The 16,019-nt window shown below is 39.3% G+C and overlaps 1 protein-coding gene across 2 annotated transcripts in view; it reads right to left on the reverse strand.

Annotated features, from left to right (window-relative positions):
• tenm2 (teneurin transmembrane protein 2) overlaps positions 1 to 2,453 on the reverse strand; it is a 712,086-nt gene extending 709,633 nt beyond the window's left edge. For both annotated transcript variants that reach the window (XM_031898791.1, XM_012959675.3), the window contains exon 1: positions 2,051 to 2,453. In XM_031898791.1, coding sequence (XP_031754651.1) covers positions 2,051 to 2,096 — 46 coding nt within the window. In that variant the 5' untranslated portion in view covers positions 2,097 to 2,453. The remainder of the gene's footprint in view (positions 1 to 2,050) is intronic.
• Between the last annotated feature and the right edge of the window lie 13,566 nt (positions 2,454 to 16,019).

Genomic DNA, 16,019 nt, shown 5'->3' on the forward strand with positions numbered 1-16,019 from the left:
AATATGTAAATATGTAGCACTGTAATGATAATTCCAACAGATAAAATCTTCTCTAGCCATAGATATCGTGTTAACTGTATCCAGGACAATACAATGCTGAACTTTTTAGGAATTCAAAAATGAGAAACCCTTACTAACAAATCCTATAAATGTATACACTTGCTAAAAGTATTATAATGTTGCATCCTAAGTCTCCCCGGGAACAAGCAATGACAAAATCAAAGGATGAACATGTGAAAAATATAGTGATCACAAACAATAAGTGTGCACGTGTGTATATATATATATATACAGAAATACAGTATATACCATGGCTAAATATAAGTAATGTTCCTTCTATCCATCCATTCATTTATCCACTTACAGTATCTATCCAATTAACATATACACAAACATGTAAACATGACATGTAATTAGACAAGAGGACAGTAATACACATTGCTGATTAGGTGACTGGGCTATAACACATTTTAAACCCCAGGTTGGCAGAGAGCTGTATATTTTTTTCATCATCCAGTTTAGCTCCAAAAAAATCCCTTTTTTTAACATTAAAAGGAATCCCAGTGCACCAGTTTACTTCAATGTGTTTACCCTCGCGGGCTTTTACCTGTTCCATCAGAAAATAAAGCACCTTGGTGTTTCATGGAAAGCAAACCACAGAAACGCAGTTTCGCTTCCGACCATCTGGGATGCCATTTGGCACGAGAGCTATAAGAAAATCTAATAATCAGGAACTGGATTGTCTATAAACATTCAGTGCCGAAGTGTCCGGCAACCTACTGCTTTTTTTTATTGTAGGCCTCTTAAAAAAAAGCTGAGTGGGCTTGTTTAAAAAAAAAAATGTTGACTGGATATTACAACAGCACAAACAGGACAATAAATCTTTGCAGCATTTTAAAAACCATCTATTTAAAACTTGCAGAAGGGCACGCATTTATGAAGTGACTTGCACACAGTGGGACATAATGAGAGTCTAATCATATCACAAGTTTTTCTAAAGGCTGATGGGATGAAAAGGACAATGCTGGATATTCAGGGAGCACCGAAATAAAAAATCAATGGATGCCTTGAGATCGTGGTAATCAAGATACTTTTTGTGCATAGTGCTACACTAGGTCAACTAATTTATCATCACATTCTTCCATGCGCCAAGCTTGCTATGTATATCCAGCTGCCTCTTATGTCCTGTGCATACAGAATAAAGCTAGCCTTTTTTCCCCCTTACTTTTTTGGTATGGAAATTTCAGTGTTGGCAACCTTTACTCAATAAAAAAAAAATGACATCCCTTGCAAAGATCATTGGCTCCCCAGCCAAATTCCTATGGCACCTGTTATGCGCCAGTCTAAGTTTATTCGATCAACTTTTTAATTTCCATTACAGAACACATGCAATCATTAAAAAGACCTCGGTATGCCCAAATGCCACTTCCAGAGTAAACTTCATTGTACAATCAACATTAACCTGCTGCCCCCATTATACTGCCATAACACACGGTTAAGATGTTAATGTGGTGCTTTCCATTTACACGCCTGCTTCTTCTATCATTATATATATATTTGTATGAGCACACACCATACATATATACATACACATACACACACACATACACACATATACATACCAAATATTGCTATGTGGCTTAAGTAAATGAGAAATTCCAGTGTGGCAAGGCATTCAATCAAAATAATAACGTTGCATATCTGCAGGCAGGGAAGCCAGAATGTATATTTTTTTTGCAGTGCTTCCTAGGCAACTGTTTGCCAAGTATACAAAATATGCAGCTTTAGTATTATCTCCCAATACAAATGCCTGCTGTAGCTTGTGCAACTAGGCGAGAAGCAGATAAGCATGAAATAGGCTGCCGGATAGATGTGAGGCAGATTTGAAAGAATTATCCTATCATATCTTAAATAAATATTGTGGCTTTCCCCTTGGCTGCAGGCTAGATTTTTCAGTGGGAAAAAAAAAAGACAACGATCGGTGTGGAGAAATGTAGAGAAAAGGAGGCAAGCACTTCATACGGCGTATAGCTTAGATAGAAACACTCACCTGTCTCAGCTGTAGGCTTCCTACCCTTGTTAGCAGACTGAAGCATCTCGGGCTATCCCTCTATCCACTATCCGTTAGGCTCAGCACAGCTACTGTAAGTCCTTATGCTTGCAAGAAACGAAAGTGCCTTTTCTTTCCTTTCTATTTTTTTTTTTTTTTTTTTAAAGGTTCTTTTTCCTTTTTTAGTCCCCTCTACGGGAGGGTGAAGGGGAGCGATGTGACACCAGCTCAATCTTGTGCAAGAGTGAAAAGGCAGCGGAGAGGCTCTGAATCCAACTGAGCTTCACACATGATTAAAACTCGCCGGAGAGGCTGCAATCTCTTGGCTACAGCACTACTAGGCGTGAGTACAAGAGAAGAGGAGAGGGACGAGTCAATGGAATGTGACAACATATGTGAATCAAAAGACAGAATGCAACGCCAGAGATAGGTACAGAAAGGAAAGTCACACAAGCACAGAAGAGGTGGAGAATGGAGGAGGGAGAAAAAAAAAACACCAATACAGAAAGAGAGAATAGATTTACAGCAAAAGAACAAAAGCTGGTTCTTTTATTCCATAACTGTTCATTCCCCTAGCTCACAATTACCCTTGATTTTTTTTCTCTAATCTTGCAAACCAGTCTTAAGTGCTCAGTGTTTTAAAAGACAGATAATCATAATATCATTTTTCCTCCCCCCCCCCCTTTTCTGTTTTTTTTTTCTTGACTGACATTTTAATGTGCAGCAGAGAGTATCAGTGGTTGTTTTGGGATGTGTTTATCTGCAATCGAGATCACATTTTCATTCAGACAGACAAAATATATCAATACGTTTGCCAGTCTGGGCAGTCAGTGTAATCGGAGTGACAGAAAGTTGTTGGGAATAAAATGGGAAAGAAATCAGGGTTTTATGTTGACAATCAGAATATTGGAGGCTTGTGCTTTTTTTTTATTCTAATTGTCTTGGGATGTTTTCATTTAAGCATATTAATTAAAGAGTAGAATAAATCATGAATAAGTGAATGCTAAAGATTTATAATTGTGTTGGTATATTGTATTACTGCACTGCAATATGTGTGTATTATAATCAGTAAATATAATTCCTATACGCTGTGTGGCACAGTGCCCATGATGCCAGCATGTTCCCAAGATATCTCTTGCAAGACAAAAGAGCCTTTGCCAGCTCAGGCAGTAACACTCTCCACCAATGTTATGTTTTGGTGACTACTGATAAGTTGTTACTCCTGACTCATTTAACCATATAGTTTTTTGTCTTTCTTTCCATCTGATTTGTATCTATTTAGTCAAACATTCACTTAACGGCACTCAAGATTGTCAGAGACTCATTAAAAACCCAAGACATGGGGAAAAAAAAAGAGAATGGGCAGGGATGCGCAGCACCCAATGCCTGTCAGACGTGGTATAAAAGCTGCATGCATATTTCAGTTTGGCTTTGAAGCAAAATCACAATGGTGTACCATCGGATTAAATTATTTTATGTAAAACATATTCATTATGAGGTTTGTCTTTGGAAATCCAAGCCTGTCAAGTGTGCAAAATGAAATGAGGGATCAGAAAGGCTTCTGCTCTTTTTTTTATTTTCCCAAATGCACAGCACAGCACAGCACAGCATTAGCACAGTTTTAGAGGAAAGGAGATGTGTCATTTTATCAGAGGCAGTTGGAAGAACCCAACCAAATGCCAACCTGATGATCATATTGCAGAACTCGCAGAACTCATGGCAGTAGTCCTGCGTTGACCTGCATTTGGTCAAGAGAACATTCCTCAACTCTTTTGGGGGAGACAGAAATGGGTCAGGTAGCTGTTCCATTTTTGAAACTTCAGTGTATACCCTCAGTAGAAAGCTGAGCATGATGGGCAATAAGCAAGGGAGCCTGAAGTGACCTTTTTTCAGGTCACATTCAAAGCTGTCATTCTCCACTACAAATGTTTACATGTTGTACTCAGTTCTTGGAGAATGGAGACATCCAATAACACACAGTTGCAACACTACCTGGTAGACTTTAAAGGTGAAGATGATATTGCAATAAATTCATAGAATTGTGTAGACATTTAATCGTTTTTGATCAGCAGATCCTGCTAGGTTTACATACAGGCATTTGTTTGACATAAGGGAAAAAAAAATAGGAGAACACCTGGAATAATGCCATAATGTTACTAAATAAAACACACACAAATCTGAATTCCTCATATGTGCCACCATTCAATGCCAGCAGTCCTGTGCTATAGATGATATCCCTCCTTTGTTGGCAAGTAGAACAGCCCTCCTCCTCCTCCATATCTTGGGCTGATAGATTGTGCAGCACACTGCCTTAGGGTACAGAATACATAGGGGTATATTTATGAAACGGTGTAAAAAAAGTAGCATTAGAATACAATTTACATCAGCGCTTCAATGGTAGCCCATAAAAAAGCCAAGCTACTTTACAGAGCTGTGTAATGATTTTATGGGAGCGTGTAGCCGAGTGTAAAATTGTAAAATGTTGGCTTACAAACAAAGTCAAGGGAAATAGGAAAAGGCTTTGATATATTTCAATCTAATTTTGATGCCAGAAATGTGGGTTTTTTCTTGAATTTCTCCCAGTGACTTCAATAGGTTATTCCAGATGTAGTGCAGGGTAAAATATTGGTGCAATTAATTTAGAACATTTTACACACCTTTGTAATATACCCATTTGTGTACTTGTAATATACCGATTTATGTACATGCTCATGGGTGCATCTGCTGTGCCCTGGAAAGGGACTAACATGGTCCTTTCAGTTAAAGGACAATGAAAGGTTAATATAAATTAAAAGTAAGTCTGAAGGCATTCTTTTTAAGTACTTACTGCATATCTAAATTCCCAGATCCCTGCTTGCTTCTCTGAGATATGGTGCTGGCAGCCTACAGCAGTGTGAAGCCTACAGTGACATCACTGAAATCTCTCTCCCCTTCCTGTAGGTGCCAGCGGCAGCCTTCCTATTCTCTGAGCATGTGTGTAACTTGATCCTGTCTCCTGTTCTGAGCTACACATGCCCACCAGCCAATCAGAAGCGGATCTGCCAGAGGGGAGGGGGGGGGAGGAAATGAAACACTGTGCAGTATGAAGCAAGGAGGGAAAGGAAGGGAGAATACCTTTTTAGAGATGGCTGCCTGTTCTAGAAAATGTGAAGTAAGTGTGACTGAGTAAATATTTGATTAGGTGAGCCAAAAGTGTGGCGTTTTTACTAAACAATAGGAGGACTATTGGGCAGTATGCTTTTTAAATTTTGACTAGCATTCTCCTTTAAGGTACTGAATGCAACAAAATGTTTTTTATTTCAAGGACTATGGATCCCTTCAGAAACAATGGAAATTCCTTCTAGATTCCTTCTGGCTGTGTGTATAAAATAATGTCTATTGAGAGCCTTTGAAAACACTGTATAAAGAAGAGAGGGTCAGTGGGTCTAAACAGTTAGTAACACAGTTTATTGGTTTATTGTGTGCGCTGGCATCTGCACTTCTATGGGCATAGACAAGTGCATGACTTAAGGGGTTATGTTAGCTCATACCCATAGATTGATATTTACACATGAAATGCCTTTGCTGCATATTACATTAGTATAAACGCTATGGGCTGGAACTGCCATGTTGCTTTTGTCAGCAGAGGCTTCGTTTCTTCAAAATGATAAAAGTATTAAACTTCTTATATCCAGATTGCAAGTCTTTTCTACCTCTCTACATGGGATGTTGAAACTAATCTCTGCCAAAGCACTGTATTTTTGCAATTCCTCAATTTATAACTAATGAGGAATATTTGTGAAACTGTTCTTCTTGTGTCAAATGTAGTGATGAGCAAATCTGTCCCATTTCACTTCGCTATAAAATTTGAGAAACAACAATAAAATTTGCGAAAACGGTTAAAATTCCACAAACGCATTTGTCGCACAACTTTTTTGTCACCCACGTCCTTTTTTGATGCGGCCGTGCCCAATTTGTGACCTTTTTTTGATGCACCAAATTTTTCGCGGCAAATTTCCACAGCAGTTTTGCGAAACAATTCGCCAATGGCGAAATGCGGAAATTCGCTGTGAATCCATGCCTGGCAAAAAAATTCAATCATCACTAGTCAAATGCATTGGAAATGGGATTTTTTTCCTCTGCATTTTCTGTTGTGCCAAATACACTGGAACCAAAGGACATTTTTTCTTGATTTTCTTTTTAGTAAAACAAAGCACATGGTAAAATTCTAGTGCAGATTTGGAAACCGTTTCCCCATTTGCGATAATGTGAATCTCACCTCAAATCTGAATCAGACAAAACAAAGTTTGCTCATTCCCATTTATAACAATAATTAGGCAAACAATTTGAGCCATGATACTATTGGGGTTATGTAATAAGAGACACTAAGTTTGCCCAGTAACAGCAACCCATAGCAACCAATCAGCAGAAAGCATTTACTGGTCACCTGTTTAAAAGCAAACCCAAATCTTATTGGTTGCTATTGGTTACTGCTCCTGGGCAAACTTAGAGCCTTTTATTACATATGGGGGTAAATCACTTATCTAAAGGGAAATAATGTATGTCTTTCCGTCAACAATGTTAATACACGCATTTTACATGTTCTGCAAGAAGACTAAAGATGAAAAAGACTGATGAATAGTTATTTCTTTCTGGTCTGGTAAAATAAAATATGCAGGGCCCTCTTTTTCTCCTGTCAATCAGTATAAGTATGCTTAATGTAGACACTCTTCTGTTGTACCGTGCTGCATAATATGTTTGGTGCTTTATAAATATATAATAATATTAATAATACAAGTAGAATAGCAACATCAGGTCATTTGCTGTTGCTTCATGGCAGTCCAAAATGTTCAAGGTTTTACATCATTGGCTGTAGGAGGATAATGGAAATAATAGCAAGTTAGCCACTAAACTCTAGAAACTCTGTATGGCCATTCATTGGTAAATAAACATAATTATTGTGATTGTATTGCAAAATACTCTAATTTATCATAAATATTCTTATTTATGATTTTGAAGGATATTATTTGGATATTATTATGTATCCTATTATTATGTATTCTATCTTTCCAACATCTTCCTGTAGGTGGCAGCACAGTGTGGGCATTTGCCCTTTTTTTTGTCATGGCTGCTACCCACCTCTTTTTCTTCCTGTTCTTCTTTTTCTAGTTCCAGGACATGATATCTTGTTACCCATAACTGCAACTCATTGCAGCAATAAGCAGGCTGCATCCTAGGGGAGTTTAGATTGCAAGCTCTTTGGAAACAATCAATACCTGATGCAAATGTTGTTGTTTTTATTGAATTTTGAAATAAATTGTTTATGTCAGCAGGAGAGAATGGGAAGGCACACTGAACCCACAATACTGAACTGAAGCTTAAAATGAAAGACGTTTTGTATGAATATTTTTTAGCTGAATAAAGTCAGAACAGATGCTTAATTCATCCCAGTTCTGCCTCCTTTAGTATATTCCCTCTTCCGCCTTTCTTCTTTTGTTCTGTAGACTGTATTACTTGTAATAGATCTTGCTCTGTTTAAGCCTACATTTTCCTACAACGTATATCAGTTGGGCACATCTCCCCCCCAAATTGCATTATGTGTACTGCATATATCTCCACTCTTTGCTAGCACCATCACATTTTCCTTAAACAAGTAATCAAGAATGCAGGCTTACACAGGCAGAACTCTCTTTGACAAAAAGTTCTGCTTTGTTAGAGCACTGTTATGGTTAAGCTGAGCTCAGGAGGGGAGGTTAGGAGAAAAAAATAGGAGCAGTGTCTATGGGAACCACTAATTGCATTCTTCATTGACTGCTATAATGGAGGGTGTGTTTTTTTGTAATCTGAACTGAGAAAAACTGAGCATGCCCAGGAGCCAACAGCCAAGTAAAATCCTGAGGGAGGGGGCTGAGAGGGTTACAGGAGGAGAAGGAAATATAAGTGATTATATATATATGATTATATAGTGAGGATGCTGCAGCCTTACTATTAACCTCTGGACAACAAGAGTGGCAGGTACTGAAAGAGACTGTTCACTGATTACATCTTAGAGTGTGGGGTTTACCTTGTCCTTTAATTGACCGGTGACATTAGATGGAGTAGTTCTGAAGCTCTCCCAGTATTATCTATCAATATAAAACCAAGCAGAAGATGATAACTTTGCTGGGGTCCCAGGAGTAGATCTCCCTGGGGGAGAGGGGAGGAACTTTTACAGCCTATAGGGCTATAGCCTATATATGATTGCTAATGCAGTTGTGGTAGTACAAATTTCCCCTCAGTGTAAAAAAAAAATAATAATAATTAAAGGAAGTTGCTTCAAAAAGAACCTCTTGCACATCCTTACAGTTCTGCTTGGTGGCAGTTCTACTGAGCATCCTTCATCAGTCTCTGCTGACTGTGAAAAAACACTGCAAAACTTGGTGATTGTGCTTAGGGTTGCCACCCAGCCAGTATGTTACTGACCTAGCTGGTAAAATACCTGCGAAGGCTGGCACCGGTATTACAAATTTACCAGCAATATAATATCTAGTAAATTTGTAATATGCTTAAGTTCAGCACCTTGCCCTCCCCCCTTTAAGCACTTGATCCACCCAGAATCTGGCAAATACCTACTTGGAGTCAAATGTGACATCATAGCTCTGCCCTTTTGTCATCAACCCACCCCCTTTGACATCACAGACCATCCCTCTTTGTTACTGGTCGGTAACTTTCTTTTAAAAAGATGGCAACCCTAACTTGACTTGAAATTGCACTTTGCTCACTGCAAATGACCACTTATTTTTCCAATAGCCATCATTCTGGGCAGGAAGGTAGGTTTCTAAACAAACAGGTTAGCTGATACATACTTATACCAGTGTCCCTAGAAGAGACACAGGGTTGTTTGTAACAGTCCATCTTAGCAAGTAGCTTACAGCTGTTTAAGCATTAAGGCCACTGAATATAGCTAGAGTTTTCAAATCATTGCTACTGGTTTTCAATACAACATTAATGCTTGCACAGTTTAAAAACCCTACTGGCTCCAAATCCTGCCTTCTGCATTTTGCAATGTATATTTCAGGTCAAATGAGGTTTCTCTTTTCCAGGTATGTTAATCGGTTGAAAATCAAACTGCGCAAAGGGAATTAAAACACAGAGGGGAAAAAAAAATCCTGCTGTCTATTTAATAAAGTGCTCTGGAACTATTTCATAAATCACACTAGCATAAAAATACACTTGGCTTCATATGCAAGAGTTTAATATTTACTAACAGCAAAGGTAATATTCGCTATACAACAGCACTCCAATGTTAGAGTCATGTTTTTATCCCCACCTGTCAATAGAATTGGTAATGTGCTGACACATTTATCAAAGCTGATACTTGTGTCCAGTCATCTGAATCTGTTCAGCTGCACTGAGCGGTTTAATCAGAACACATTCATTTGTAACGGGGTGTTAATATTCAGTGCAGATCAGCAGCAGCATTGAGCACTAACATGCCTCTGAAAATGAAAGTGTCTGAATGCTTACATGTATTTATTAATTATTGACAATTCGTTATTACTACTGATTGATAAAAACAATTGATCATTGATACATCACCTGCTTTGTTTGACTGCAAATTCTTTAATCCATTATTAGTCTCCTTACTTAAATATATTCAATAAAACTTATATATTTATACCGATTAATAATTTTTAAAAATCTGCCTTAGAATTTTGACATGCATTTTGTTTTACATGGTTTGGTAAAAAAAAACTGCTCACCTACTCTAATGCCTTTGGGGCAGGAAAAGACACCCACTGACAATACATTTGGCACAAGAAAAATGTGGAGTAAAAGTGTCCATTGACTCCAAGGCCATTTTGCTAATTTTTCAGCAAAGTGAACTGGGGTAGTTATGGCCACATCCCAAGAAAGTCTGCTCAGCAGTGCCTAGAATAAAGATCTAAGTTTGTTTAGTTACTTGGCAGAGGTCAAATATTGTCATTAGCAGCAGACAGCGAGTAGGAGCCTCATCCAATTCCTGTCATATATTTACCCACCCTGCAGGTTAAACATTTAGTTTGGTGGACTGACGTTAATCTGAAAGGATAGCAGGGCAGTCTGTCCAATGTGAATCCCTACAAAGGTGCCATGTGTAACCAGAATTATGGTCAAAATGGTGAAAAAACTGCCAGGCCAAATCTAGCCACTTATTGCACCATGATTTGAGCATCTAAGCAGGAGACTCCTAAGAGCAACAAAAGTCATATGAGGTAAAATGTACAAGCAATGGCTCATAAATTAAATGGCTATATAAAATAAGAACCTGGACATCTACTCTTAATTGTAAGGCCAACTGGCCAAGGTGAAGGTAACTTCTCAAAGTTTATTTACAAAAATCCTAACATTTTGAGCACCAGCTGTGCTCTTCCTGGTTTGTCCCTGTGGAAGAGCACAGCTGGTGCTCGAAACATTGGAATTTTTATAAAAACACTTTTCTGTTTGAGAAGTTCCTGTGAGTGTGGTACTTTTCTATCCAGTATTACTCACAAGCTTTACTATCAAAACTATATGCCACTGAGTTCCCTACCTCTAGCCTGTCTTCAAAGAACGGATTGTTAGTGTTACCACGGATGATAATGTTACCACTTACTGCACCAACCATTGCCCTTGGGGTATATATCAAAAAGGCAAAAGGACAATTCCTCACTAATGTCTCCAAACACTCAATTTGCTGGCTGGCTCTATGTAAAATGTTTACAAATTTCTTGCAGATAAACCTCTTTACCTTCTGCTAAAAGTTGTGATTCTGAGAGGTTCCCAGGGAGGGGTATTACAGCATAGTCTATTCTTACCCTGGTTGGAGGTACCCCTATTTATAGTTATACCTACTGTAGGTAGGTACAACCAAACAGATTCATGCTGATAAGTAAATGCTACCTGGTTAATAGATCTATACCAGTGCTGTCCAACTTCTGTTGTACCGAGGGCCGGAATTTTTCCGACCTACGTGGTGGAGGGCCGATAATGGAAGCCAGTTTTGACCACTCCCCTTTTTGAAACCGCACCCACTTGAAACCACACCCATGTTATCACATGACCATACCCATATTAATGGTTGTAGTACAGCAAAAACCTGCCATACTCTGCCTGCCCTACCCTGCCTGCGTGTGCCAGACTCTGCCTTCCCTACCCTGCCTGTGTGTGCCATACTCTGCCTTCCCTACCCTGCCTGTGTGTCATACTTGGCTAGTTTGTGCCATACTTGGCCTGTGTGTGCCATACTCTGCCTGCCCTACCCTACCCTGCCTGTGTGTGCCATACTCTGCCTGCCCTACCCTGCCTGTGTGTGCCATACTCTGCCTTCCCTACCCTGCCTGGGTGTGCCATACTTTCACTGTGTTTGCCATTCTTGGATGGTTTGTGCCATACTTGGCCTGTGTGTGCCATACTCTGCCTGTGTGTGCCATACTCTGCCTGTGTGTGCCATACTCTGCCTTCTCTACCCTGCCTGTGTGTGCCATACTCTGCTTGCCCTATGATGCCTGTGTGTATGGCACACACAGGCAGCCTACAGTGACACAATGCTGGCACTGCTCCTACAGTCTGCACAATAACTATATATTAAAAAACTTTTTAATTGCAGTACCACCTCAGTATATGTTCTTTTTGTAGTATGCAGGGATTATTTGTGGGTTTCTACTGCTCCTGAGGTGTGAACAGGGGAACAATGTGGATGATTACAGCCTGAGCCTGAGGTGTGAACACTGCAGGGGGTGAACAATGCAGAGATTAACAGGTGTGAACAACACAGGGGATTACATATTTAAACAATACAGCCTGATTACAGCCTGAATCTGAGGTGAGAACCATGCAGGGGGGGCAGTTAATCACAGTACTGATACCATTTAAAACTTACACAAGAGTAAGCCATCAAAGCAGCCAGACAGGTGGGGGGCCACACAGAGGGGGGTCGCGGGCCGCATGCCAGCTGTTGGACAGCACTGATCTATACAATTTATGCATAGTCATGAATTAAGCTGAGGTTTATTGTAATAAACAGGACAATTTACATTACAACCAAGGAATCAAATGGCATGGGCAGCAATGCAAAATAATACTGTGTTCTCTGGATTGACTTAATAGATAATAAATTGTCTCAGTAACAGTAACGATTCACAACTGGTCTTTGTTTGATAAAAGGAAAGGAAATAATAATTAATTATATTTATGTTAAATATATTATATTTATGTTCAGCACTCCTGGATTTGAATTTCAACAACTATCTGGTTGCCAGAGGCCCATTTAACATAGCCACAAAGCAGAGGTTTATATTAGAGACTGGCATATAAATAGGGGTGGGGCTGAATAGAAAGATAAGTCATAAAAAGTAACAATAACATTGAAGATTTAAAAAAGCAATAGTTTATTGACTGCCGGCGCTAATAATCACCTAAAAGCATGAAAGAAGGAGAAGAAAAAGCAAATACATCAAAACTATTAGAAATAAAAAATAATAAAGACCAATTAAAAATCGCGAGGAATAGAATATTCTATAACATACTAAGGGGTAGTTTAAATGGGAAATACCTCACCTGGGTCCCAGGTAAGGACCAAAATCCTGATGCAATAAGTAAGTACATTTTTGTTGAATTCCTGGTGTGATTCAGCATCTTCTAATATACAATACAGGTATAGGACCCATTATCCAGAATGCTCGGGTTATTCAGGATAAGGGGTCTTTCTGTAATTTGGATCTCCAGTCTTTAAGTCTACTAAAAAAATCGATAAAACATTAATTAAACCCAATAGGATTGTTTTGCATCCAATAAGGATTGATTATATTTTAGTTGGGATCAAGTACAAGGTACAGTTTTACTATTACAGAGAAAAAGGAAATCAATTTAAAATATTCTTAATTATTTGATTAAAATGGAGTCTATGGGAGACAGGCTTTCCGTAATTCAGAGCTTTCTGGATAACGGGTTTCCGGATAAAGGATCCCATACCTGTACATATTTTGCTGATCATTTTTTTCAGTGCAGCTTATTAAACACTATTAGCAACTATAAAATGAGGTGGGGAGAAAAAATATCACATAAACACATATTATGCAACTAAATTCATTAGCACATCTCCATGTAACATGGAAAAAAACATTGATATAAATTATCTAAATAATCTTCCTAGCTCTTTACTCAAGCACTGGTGTCAGTAGCACATGTGTCTATTGATGTAGGCCTGCAAAGTTTAAAGAGCTCGACAACCTCCACATCCCATTATTTCATAACAATCATTCAATATATATGTATAAAACCCAAGTAGATACTTCTATACTACAATGCACACTAGGAAAAATTACAAACATCCTCCAGTTATTGCTCAATAAAAACACTAGAGATTTGTGCTCTTGTTCCAAGGCAGTCTCAGCACTGTGGAGAGTGTAGGTGTTGTGCCATTCTAACTAGAGCCAAGAGAAATGACTCAGCCTTTACACTGTGCAGTCTCTTATTATGTTTGCATAAATATATATATAGGGTTATATAACCATTCTCTCCCCCCCCCCATTAACAATACACCCAATGAAACAAGAAGAAAGTCTGCAACTTGATGAAACATGTTGGGCTGTATATCTGTTGGGCTTCAAGTGCAATACTTTCATTTTAAATACATTTGTTTTTTGAATTTTACACAATGGGTGTCTGGCCCTTTTATTTTATTTATTTGTGAGTGTGACCAACTTATTGAGAAGGCAAAGCTGGATATAGAACCCATGGACATTTGTTTTTTAACTGTGTATGAAGGGAGCTACAGACTAAATGCTGCAGCTATTACTTTTTAAGACCGAGCTTTATTATTGGATTTTGGTACAGAGTGTAACATTTAGACATGTAGATATTTAAGTGCCCAATAATATAGACATAATATATAGACATAACATATAGACCCCATAATAAGATTGATGGGTTTCAGCATTATACAGCCTGCCAAGCTTTCAGCACCTACATTGAGTTTTGAGGCTTTTGCATGGCAAATGCATTTTGTCAGTTCCAAGCAAGCCAAATGCTTCTAGCAGGTCACTTAACCAAAATGACAGGCACTGCTGTTTGAATAATGTTTTCATTCATTGTATTTCCTTAATTTCCAAACTGTTTCATATGCAAAGTGTATGGAACTGCACATAGGGTGACTGTGGGTGCTTTGTTGCTTTTATCAGGAAATTACCTAAAAATGGTTGTACTAGCATTTTGATATGGATTTCATAAACACCATCAGAGGGTGATCAGGGGCTCTTTCACACCAAGGGGCACATTCATTAAAGTATGACAGATTTGATTACTAAAAATTTGTATTTTTTTCTGAAGTTTAGAACTTTTGCGTATTTTCTCCGATATTTTCGTTAATTTGCACAACTTTTTCATACTTTGCGATAATTTGTGCAACAAAATCGTATTTGTCGCAACAAGTACGAAAGTTTCGTAATTCATTCAGGCTTCGCTATTGTGACTTTCCTTGGACCAGGTTGGAGCTGCAAAGTGCTATTGAGTCTTATGGGAGACTTTCCTTGGGCCGGGTTGGAGCTGCAGAGTGCCATTGAGTCCTATGGGAAACTTTCCTTGGGCCGGGTTGGAGCTGCAGAGTGCCATTGAGCCCTATGGGAGACTTTCCTTGGGCCAGGTTGGAGCTGCAGAGTTCCATTGAGCCCTATGGGAGACTTTCCTTGGGCCAGGTTGGAGCTGCAGAGTGCCATTGAGCCCTATGGGAGACTTTCCTTGGGCCAGGTTGGAGCTGCAGAGTGCCATTGAGCCCTATGGGAGACTTTCCTTGGGCCAGGTTGGAGCTGCAGAGTGCCATTGAGTCCTATGGGAGACTTTCCTTGGGCCAGGTTGGAGCTGCATAGTGCCATTGAGTCCTATGGGAGGCTTTCCTTGGGCCAGGTTGGAGCTGCAGAGTGCCATTGAGCCCTATGGGAGGCTTTCCTTGGGCCGGGTTGGAGCTGCAGAGTGCCATTGAGCCCTATGGGAGACTTTCCTTGGGCCAGGTTGGAGCTGCAGAGTGCCATTGAGTCCTATGGAAGACTTTCCTTGGGCCAGGTTGGAGCTGCAGAGTGCCATTGAGCCCTATGGGAGACTTTCCTTGGGCCAGGTTGGAGCTGCAGAGTGCCATTGAGCCCTATGGGAGACTTTCCTTGGGCCAGGTTGGAGCTGCAGAGTGCCATTGAGCCCTATGGGAGACTTTCCTTGGGCCAGGTTGGAGCTGCAGAGTGCCATTGAGCCCTATGGGAGACTTTCCTTGGGCCAGGTTGGAGCTGCAGAGTGCCATTGAGCCCTATGGGAGACTTTCCTTGGGCCAGGTTGGAGCTGCAGAGTGCCATTGAGCCCTATGGGAGACTTTCATTGGGCCAGGTTGGAGCTGCAGAGTGCCATTGAGTCCTATGGGAGGCTTCCAAAATCATGCACAGAAGGTTCAAAGTTCCTTTGAACCTTGAAAGTTTTTCATGTCATTTGGTTGCGAAAATTTCGTAATTTTCGGATCGTAACATTTCCGCACATCGGAAATTATTGTTAGCTACAGGTATGGGATCCGTTATCCAGAAATCCATTATCCAGAAAGCTCTGAATTACGGAAAGCCTGTCTTCCATAGACTCCATTTTAATCAAACAGTTCAGATTTTTAAAATTGATTTCCTTTTTCTCTGTAATAATAAAACAGTGCCATGTATTTGATTCCAACTAAGATATAATTAATCCTAATTGGAGGCAAAATAATCCTATTGGGTTTAATTAATATTTTAATGATTTTTTTAATAGACTTAAGGTATAAAGATCCGAATTAGAGAAAGACCACTTATCCAGAAAACCCTTGGTCCCGAGCATTTTGGATAATGTGTCCTATACCTGCATACGAATTTTCGAAAATCTTACTTTCAAACAATCTAAATTCGTACATTGCTAAATTAGCCCCCATGTGTATATCAAGAAAATGATATGGCTGAATTAATCCCAAACTGATCCTCTGTGTCTTTCT

Source organism: Xenopus tropicalis, chromosome 3 (genome assembly GCF_000004195.4).
Source record: "Xenopus tropicalis strain Nigerian chromosome 3, UCB_Xtro_10.0, whole genome shotgun sequence".
Classification (NCBI taxonomy): Eukaryota; Metazoa; Chordata; class Amphibia; order Anura; family Pipidae; genus Xenopus; species Xenopus tropicalis.